At 51.7% G+C, this 9,424-nt stretch overlaps 1 protein-coding gene across 1 annotated transcript; it reads left to right on the forward strand.

The window, feature by feature from the left end:
* The first annotated feature begins 324 nt into the window (after positions 1-324).
* LOC123104709 (protein ROLLING AND ERECT LEAF 2) lies at positions 325-5,953 on the forward strand. Its single transcript, XM_044526583.1, has 4 exons — positions 325-2,767; positions 2,866-3,011; positions 3,585-3,808; positions 4,380-5,953. Exons 1-4 carry the CDS (start codon positions 1,015-1,017, stop codon positions 5,134-5,136), a joined length of 2,880 nt encoding a protein of 959 aa, XP_044382518.1. The 5' UTR covers positions 325-1,014; the 3' UTR covers positions 5,137-5,953.
* The last annotated feature ends 3,471 nt before the right edge of the window (positions 5,954-9,424 follow it).

Genomic DNA, 9,424 nt, shown 5'->3' on the forward strand with positions numbered 1-9,424 from the left:
GAGTACCCATGGCACGGCACGGCACGGCACTCAACTGCGCCAGTACAAAACTCCACCCCTCACCCGTGCGCGAACAGCCGCGCCGAAAAAAACTGAAAGCGCAAGCCACCAAGGGTCAGCCTCGCAAACTCGCCGGTGACATGCCACGTCGCCGCCGCCGCCGCCCAAACAAACAAACTTTGGAGCTAATTACGTACCTGGCAAACAATAGAGAGATAGAGAGATTATAAAGAGCGGGGGAGGAGGAGCGGGCGAGGGCACCCCCACCCAAATAAATCCAGCCCCCCTCCCTCCGTCCTCCACGCCGGCGACAGGCGTCAATGTACGGATGTCCCCCCGCCCATAGCCCCACCACCACCTCCACCACCGCGGCGCTCTCTCCTCCCTCCCCAGTCCTCACCGTCGTCGTCGAAATTTCATCTTTTTTCCCCTGTCTTTGCGCGTGTGTGTGCGCGTTGGGCTTGGGTAAAACCGCCGCACCACCGAAAGAGCAAGCCCAGCCTCCCTCCCTCTCTCCATCCCCCGATGCCGCCTCGTGCTCCGCTCCTCCCATCCCACAACCATAGCCCCCCGACTCCACTGATACAGTAGCCTCCACCCTTCCGTCCTCCACTCCACTTTCCTTTCTCCCCTGCCTCGGCCGCCTCCCGCGCCGCCGTTGCTCGGTCGGGCGCGCCCGCCTCGGCCGCCCTGCTCCATCCGCTTGGGTTTTTCACCGCTGCTGCCACGAGGTGCAGGCTCAGGCCGCGTCGCGACGAGCCGCCCCTCGCTGGCACGCGCGCCCGCGCCAGCAAAAAGGCCAAGATTCCCGGCCTCGCCTCCAGTCCCCTCCACACCGTCCCCTCCTCCTCCACCTCCCCCTGCTCGCCCCTCTAGCCCAGATCTGCCCCCCTCCCCCGCCCCGCTCCCCGCGCCGCTAGATTCGCCGCCGACATGCGGCCGCCGCGCAGCCTCTGACCCAAGGGGAATTAAAAGACTTCAGCTTCCGAGGCTCCTCTGCTCCGCGCCGCGCCGATGGGGTGCGGCCAGTCCAAGCTGGAGGAGGAGAAGGCGGTGAGGCACTGCAGGGAGCGCTCCGAGCTGCTGGCGCTCGCCATCCGCCACCGCTACACGCTCGCCGACGCGCACCGCGCCTACGCCGACTCGCTCGGCAGGGTCGGCGTCGCGCTGCACGACTTCGTCCGCGGCGTCCAGACGCTGCCCCCGCCGCCGCCCGAGCCCACGCTCCACCTGCCCCCCGGCAACCGCAAGGGGGACGGCCTGCCCGCCGCCTCGCCCGCCAATAACCCCGCAATCGCCTCCTCCTCCAACGGCCAGGCGCCGCCGCCCGCCGCCAAGCAGGTCCGCATCAACCCCGACGACGAGCACATCCATTTCCACTCCGACGGGGACTCCGATTCTGAGGATGGCCACATCAAGTTCCACTCCGACGACGAGGCCGACCCGGGCCAGCGCCGGCCCGAGATCGTTCGCTCCGCCGGGGACCCGGGCCAGAGGCCGCCGCCGCAGCAGATGGGGCCGCCGCCGTATGGCTCCTCCGCGTACGGCCCGCCGCCGTCGTATGGTGCTCCTCCGGGGTACGGGTATGGTGGATACCCCCCTCCACCTGACTACGGCGGCATGGGAGGGCCCGGCGGCTATGACCCGGGCTATGGTGGCATGGGGGGCGCCGGAGGCAATGTACCGGGATACAGCAGCATGGGACCACCGCCACCTAGCAGTGGTGGATATGACCCACCTGGCTACGGCGGCATTGGTGGCTATGGACAGAGCTTCTTCAACATGAACTATGCCCGCAGCCAGCCCCCACCGCCGTCCGTTTCACACCAGCACCGCCCAGAGGCCACCGACGCCACCGTCCAGACCTTCTTCAACATCAGCTATGCGCGCGGCCAGCCCCCGCCGCCGTCCGTATCTTTTGAGCAACGGCCGGAGGCCAGCGATGCTACGGTTCAGACCTTCTTCAGTACCAGCTATGCGCGGGGACAGCCCCCTCCGCCGTCCGCAGCATACGAGCAACGCCCTCAGGCCAGTGATGCCAGAGTCCACTATTATGGTGACGGCGGCGCGCAGCCACCCCCGCGCGGGTACAATGGGTATGCCTCCCCGCCGCAGAGTTCCTATAACCAGTATGCCTATGGTGGTTACTACGGCGGTGCTGCTGCTCCACCTCCGGCAGATATGCCATCCTCCTCCCGCGAGGAAGCCGTGCCACCACCGCCTCCATCTCCGCCGAGTGTGTCTACTTGGGATTTCTTGAACCCATTTGAGACCTATGGGAGCTACTATGACCAGCCAACTGCTGCTCCAGCGCCATACACTCCCAGCAGGAGTTCCAAAGATGTGCGCGAGGAGGAGGGCATCCCCGATTTGGAGGATGAGGACATGGAGGTAGTCAAGGAAGCTTATGGCGATGACAAGCACCCGTTGAATGGGCACACTGGGAAAGGGAAGGCGGCAAAGGAGGAAGGTCGGAGCAGTACTGGGGATGAACTGCCCCGTGACTCCAAGTCGTCGGTGCCAAGTAGTAGTGGGAGCAGCTTGGATGATGTTCATGTAGTGGAGAAGAGTGTTGTCGGAGAACAGGCACGTCAACATGTTGCTGGCCTGCCGCCCACAGGTTCAGAGAAGACGTATGTTCATGACAATGAGGTGGTGCTCGAGATCAAGGCTCAGTTCGAGCGTGCCTCCAGTTCAGCCGGCGAGGTGTCCAAGATGCTTGAGGTTGGCAAGATGCCTTACTACCAGAAAGGTTCTGGTTTCAAAGGTTGGTGAATTGTCTCACCTCTGCTGTCAAACGGTTCTGTCTTGTTCTTTTGTAGTTTCTAAACATGTTTGCTAAGTTTTACCCAATTGCCAATCCAGTATCTGCGATGATGTTTTGTGGGATTCCGACAATGGAGGAGGAGTTCCTGCGGTTTGAAGAGGACAAGGCGATGGGATGTGGCAACCTTTCCTCGACGCTGCAAAAACTATACATGTGGGAAAGGAAGCTTCTTCAGGAAGTTAAGGTATAGAATTCTCCTTTTACATATTTGAATTTCTCAGGAACATTGTGAGTCGGGAGGCTACTTTTTTTTGGCAATGTGATTCCCAGTGTGAAAATTTAGACTACAGAGTCCAAGTACAGTATGTGAAAGTTTCGGATTTGTCTATTGTCTATGCTACTGGCTGATTATAATTAGAGGTTTCCATCTTATTTTGTAAGGGGTAGCACGTATTTAGTTATTGCGGCTAAAATTACGCATCATGTACTTAACTGTTACTTTTTAATAAATCAATAAATATGCTATGAATGAGGTCCACTTTAATACTATTTTGTTCTTCAATGTATAAATAAATGGTTGGTTCTTTGATGCTTATTGAAATGACGTGGGGGTGGCCTCTAAAAAATTGTTTTTTTCTTTTTGTTTGATGGTATCTACGTTTCGAAACTTTGGCCGCATTGCTTCTAGTCCCCCGCTCTGTCATGCACACAATGCTTTCTTTTGTGATGCATATGGGTCAAATGTTTTTCTTATCATTCTGCACCCATTGACCCAATATTAGATTCACTGGACTCAGTTTCTTCGGGTGCATTACAGGCTGAAGAGGAGGAAAGGCTTAAGTACGACAGGAAACGCCAGGACCTGCAAATGTTAGATGAAAAAGGTGCAGAAACTGAAAAGATCATAGCCACTGAGAAGGAAATAAGGAAGTTATCAACAAGGATAAGCATAGCTATTCAGGTTGTGAACACTATCTCAGGCAAGATCAGTAAGCTAAGGGATGATGAGTTATGGCCACAAACATGTGAGCTCATTCAAGGGTATGCAGCTCTCCCTTAAAACAGCAGTAACCTGCACATACCCCTATCTGTTTCCTGCTTCTTTTACATGTTAGAATATCACATCTGGAATGTCTAGCTACATGTTTATGTTACCTTGAATGTTTTCGCATATGCAAATTAGTAGATTTATAAATCCTTTCTCTGCACTACCTTGCAATATTGTTAATGCAAGTGAGGTGATAGTAAGGCACGCAATTAACAGTGAGCAATGAGCAGTTAGAAAAAGTATGTAGCACAAGGTTTCAGTAACTAAAATGCTTTTGTTGTGTCAATCCTTGTAGTATTATATCTTTTCTCAAACAGGACAGTCTTTTCCATTGCATGTTCTTATCGGGTTATATGTTTGTTTATTTATTTTTTCATGCATCAGGATTCAGTCATTTGTTCACAGCTTTTTGTCCATGTAATGCATTGCAAGATTTAGTTGACTGTTGACATCTATGGTGGTGTGTTGTTCAGTTAGCACCTATGCATCTTTCTTTATAGTTTTTATTTACACACATGTTGGTCTGTGATATTGGAACTGATTGTATGAAATACTTTTATCCAGGCTGATGCGGATGTGGGACGTTATGTTAGAATGCCATCAGATCCAGCTGCATGCCATATCCCAAGCTAAAAACATAGACTCCATGATAGATGGTGCAAGGTTTGGTGAAGATCACATGGACTTGATCAAGCATCTAGAGCTTCAGCTATTGGACTGGACTACCTGTTTTGCCGGATGGGTTAACGCTCAAAAGAACTATGTTACTACGTTAAATGACTGGCTGCGGAAAGGAGTTGAGTATGTGCCCGAGGAAACGGATGACGGTGTCCCTCCATTTTCTCCTGGCCGGTTAGGTGCACCGCCCATCTTTGTGATATGTAATAGCTGGGCAGCCGGTGTGGCGAGGATATCCGAGAAGGACGTCGTCAAGGCAATGCAAGCCTTTGCGTCCAACGTTCTCCACCTCTGGGAGAAGCACAGGTCACAGCAAAGGCAGGGTATGATGGCTAACAAAGGTATGGACAGGGGCCTGAGAGTGATGGAAAAGGATGAGCAGGCAATGCGCAAGGCTCTGGAAGCAAAGAACAAGAAGCTTGTCCTGGTTTCTGATCAGACAGGCGTGTCCTTGTCCGCGCAGGTGTTGCATGGCGCAGGCCCCCAAGCCGAAAATAGCAGTCTGCAGTCGAGCCTGAGGAATATTTTTGAAGCGATGGAGACCTTCACTGCTGCTTCCTCGAATACTTATAAGGAGCTCAACCTTCGCGCTGAGGAGGAGAAAGCTCGAGTCGCCGGAGAGAGTGGCAGTAGTGTTCCGTAGCTTGCATGGTCTGTGTTTGCTGCTACAATTGGACACAGGCCTATGTCAGTGCAAAGAAAACTGACCCTGGTGATTCAGATCGGAACTGTAGTGTGCATGGCCGTGGCTCGATTTTGGTGGCAGGCTTTCAGCTGATGCACTCTCCATCCTTTGATGCCGAGCAGGTCCGAGGCAGGCTCAGACATGATGATACCTCACCTTGTTGAATTGAGAATAATAGGCGTTGAGGATTGGATGGCCGGCCATCTGTTCAGGCCATACCGGTGAAGAGCAAGGAAACTGTGGTGTGAATCAAGATGAGGCACTCGGCTACCTGTGCATCTCAGCAGCACAGCAGCAATGGCAGCCAATCCTTGAGCTAAGCAATGGGGCTTCACGGCGCCGAGCTGCGTGAGGGGTTTCCATACACCGCATCGCGTAAAAAGAAGAAATCGATGGTCATGCTGCCAGGCTTCAGAACTGCTGGTAGAAGAGCTGCATCCTGCTGAATCGTCGGTGTACAGACGTGTTGCGGACATGGCGGTCCCTGACGCGCCGAGGGATACAATGGGGCATGGTCACGTATGGGGAGCCTGACGGCGGCGGCATCGCCGGGGGAGCGACTCTTTCAGTTGTAGTATTATAGGGTACTTGACCCAGAGGCCGATCGGCGGGCTTGATCGACCGTAGGATATAGTAGATGGGTAGAATTTTTTGGGTCGTTTGTTCTTGTTGTGTTTATTCGTATAGAAGAAGATATGATTGAATTGGTGCCGTTGGTTGGTTGTTTGTTTTGTGTACAGCTGCTGGTTAACTGAACTTAGCCTGTTGTTTTCTCTGTGTGTGTCATATTTTCGCCGAGCTGGGCCGGGTGTGCCGTGTCTTCTGGATCTGGATTTGCTGAAGCTGATCAGTGAGCCTCTACTGACTAATCTATCTGTCTATCCATCCTGACATCCCCTAGAGGTCTGGTAGCACAAGCTAGTAGTATTACTACATCACAGTGTGCAGCTTGACCGATCGTGTCAGTCTCTCACACTGGGTATCGTACACTGGCTACTGCTGCTGAACATGGCCGACTCCACGATTCATTTTCACGCAACGGGTGTGTACCTGTAGCAGCCTACTGCCAGCACCCGATCACTGGTCCAGCATGCATGCATGCATGCATAAGCAAGCACCATTGATCGCCTGAAAATCTTTTTACTATCATGCACGCCAAAAATACCATTTGGCAAAACCGTGCATCGGCCCCATGCCATTTGGCAAGTTCACTTGCAAGCCTTGTCACCTATGCAAACACTTGGTACGAGTAGGCAGCAGAGGAGGGACAAGTCACAAGAGTGGAGTGGATTATTGTCCTTTTATGGGCTGTGGAACATGCACACTTTCCCACCCATCACACCAGATGAAACGCACTCACTCACTTACAGGTCATTTGTGACAGATGATTGAAGAGCGAGGGGGCCCTTGGCACATGTGATCCAGGTCATTGATCCTTCCCCCCGGTAGTCCAGAATTCGGCGGGAAATGAAACAAGTCGGCGGGCCCTGGCCGTCGGATCGACCCCTGACGGCGTCGATCGATCACGCGGGCCCGTTTTCGGCAGGTCCACACAAATCGGCCTCTGCTTTTTTTTAAGCATCAGTACAGACACAAGCGCTCATATACACGCGCATACACAAATCGGCCTCTGCTTTGCCGCCCAACGTATACGGTACCGGTCACGAGGCTGCTTTGTTTCGAGCCGCGTGATCCAACGCTTTTGTTGACTGTTGTGATGATACGGTCGTGCCTGTAACAGTGCAACTAGTACCAAGTAATCTTCCGAAATGTACGCGGCTACGCGATGCTTTACAGTAGAGCACACAGTCCATTTAGTACGTACGTACAATCTTCCAAAGGTATTTGGTGTCCTTGGGCACATGCATGCATGGCGGATCCTGATGGGCTCCTCACTCACCGTTCACCGCCACCTTTCTCTTTTCTTCTGCTTTTACTATACCAGGGATGAAAGGTAGGACGGGCACAAGACAGCTCTTGGGTAGTTGCATGCACCACCGAGCATGTGGTCCTCAGTGAATAAAACAAAGAAAAAATAGAAAATATTCCTAACAGTACATTATTGCATCGTGATGAACTGATGATGCACTGGTCCATATAGTGCTGTGATGGAATGATCATGCATTTGTTAAGTTGCCACTGGAAACAAAACCAATGAGCGCCGCCATTACAAAACTGTTACTCACCCAAAAGTTTTCTGGTGGATCTGGTGGGACTATCCCCCCCAATTAGCACCTCCCAAAAGAGCACTAATAATTAAGCTGGAGGGAAATGCCACATTATATACTAGTACTGCGTTTAAGCCTTTCAGGCACCTTGCCGTTGGCCAAGCAGCAGGCGACGGGAAAGAAAGCATCCATTTCCAGAGTCTCCACTACTAGTAATATCTTCTTTTGCCTAGAATATAAAAGGGCCGCACATTTTGAATCATGATGATGATGCACTGGTCATACATTGTTAACTTGGCGATAATCGATCCACACTGGAAACGAACCGAACTTTTGTCTATTATTACGGTTACACGGCGAAAAGTTTTAATGGGTCTGGTGGAACTACTACCTCAATACGCACATTAAGAAAGAGCAGTAAATAAGAGGGAAATGTCACCTTGGATACCGTATTAAGCAGTGGCGTTTGAGGCATCTTGCTGTTGGCCGGGGTATCAAATGGAGTACTACATCATCAGATGCAAGCCCAGTAGGTGAGGGAAAGCATTGCATTTCCAGAAACATAACCACTTAAGTAGTACTCCCTCTGTAAACTAATATACGAGTGTTTAGATCACTAAACTAGTGATCTAAATGCTCTTATATTTACTGGTGTATTGAACTGCCAAAACGCCTTATATTAATGAACAAAGGGAGTCGTACTAAAGGAAACATACTCGAGAACGAACTTAGTTTCCTGAAAAAATAAACATATACTGAATCAACATCACATTGCTACGAACTGGTCAGGCAATGGTAGATCGTTAAAATTGGATGGCATCTAGACATCATGGTGAGAAGACGAGGCCTTTTACATCACGGGTGAGATGTAGCTTGCACTAATGGACCGGAAGTGACAGGTTAGGGCGCCGTGATCTGATGTTTATGTCCGAGAGTAGCTGAGCTAAGCTGGCTAGCCTAGCCAGGTTGATGCATGGAGGAGACAGACGCACGGACAGGGCACGAAAATCGAATCTACGGCTTCCTTTCTCTTTCGGGTTGGCAAGGCAACAAGGGGGAACGACGACGCCATGTTTTTTCCGATTTCTGCTTCCTAGTGGTTCATCTGCTCCATCCACTGGGCCTTGAAAACTCGACAAGCTGCTGCTGGCTGCTGGTTTATAATCCACCACTTTAGGTCCATTTAACCCCTTTTGGATGGATTGAGAGCGGCCGCCGGCTTATAATGCACTGCTTTATTCGGAACAAGCCATTTCATCCGCTTTTCGATGGTTGGAAAGTTTGTTTCTCGTATACTTTTTTTTGACATGCCTGCCCTTTGTCAATTAATGGGACAAAACAGGTCGGTGATTTTCTACCATCTGCTGGTGTGTGTGGTCTTACGTTGGGGGTGAGTAATGAGCTGGATGTTGCTGACATGGCAATGACAGAGACACGTAGTCGTAGTCGAACGTCAAGTGGCAGTAGAAATGTGACACGCAGGAAAAGGAACGTGTGCTGAGTTAGCTAGATTTTTTCTTTTCTTTTGTTGCTGATGACGATGTTCCGCACATCACCTGCCTGTCTCTACTCGATCGCGAGAGAATATATGTGTAACGAGACGTGTGCTCAACGCGTTGCCGAGGCAGGCTAGCTACACAAGGAAATCCAATTGTTTCGAGCGAATCGGACGTTGTCTGGTGCGGATCTATCTGCAGGTCATGTGGATGGTTTTTGGTCCACGTACGTTGTGTCGCTGCGGGTAGATGGCACGTCCGGTTCATGCGCTTTTAGGCCCGCATCATCCCATTACATGTTGTCGAAAGCTTATAGCTTAATTATTCACCAGCTTTTCTCCCGTGCGTGCGTACGTGGGGATCTATCCATAGCTACTCAGGTCCTTGTAGTTGTAGCAGCAGGCAGCAGGCAGCAGGCAGCTCGGTGTGGTTGGGGTTTCTTCTTTCGTGTTGCTCTCCGTACGTGCTGCCGATCGATCTAATTAAACAGAGTTTTGGTCCGCGGTCGTGCGCATTCAGGCCGGAGTAGGTACGTATGCGTTTAGAGGGTGTTTGTCCAGGGACTTATTGGTTTAAGAGGGT

This window comes from Triticum aestivum, chromosome 5A (assembly GCF_018294505.1).
Source record: "Triticum aestivum cultivar Chinese Spring chromosome 5A, IWGSC CS RefSeq v2.1, whole genome shotgun sequence".
NCBI classification, from domain to species: Eukaryota; Viridiplantae; Streptophyta; class Magnoliopsida; order Poales; family Poaceae; genus Triticum; species Triticum aestivum.

What these genes read in the sequence shown, in the direction of transcription:
- LOC123104709 (XM_044526583.1), top strand. Translation starts at nt 1,015, where the DNA reads ATGGGGTGCGGCCAGTCCAAGCTGGAGGAGGAGAAGGCGGTGAGGCAC. An exon ending in GAAAGGTTCTGGTTTCAAAG is followed by an intron (nt 2,768 to 2,865) that starts GTTGGTGAATTG and finishes TTGCCAATCCAG; the next exon opens with TATCTGCGATGATGTTTTGT. An exon ending in ACATGTGAGCTCATTCAAGG is followed by an intron (nt 3,809 to 4,379) that starts GTATGCAGCTCT and finishes ACTTTTATCCAG; the next exon opens with GCTGATGCGGATGTGGGACG.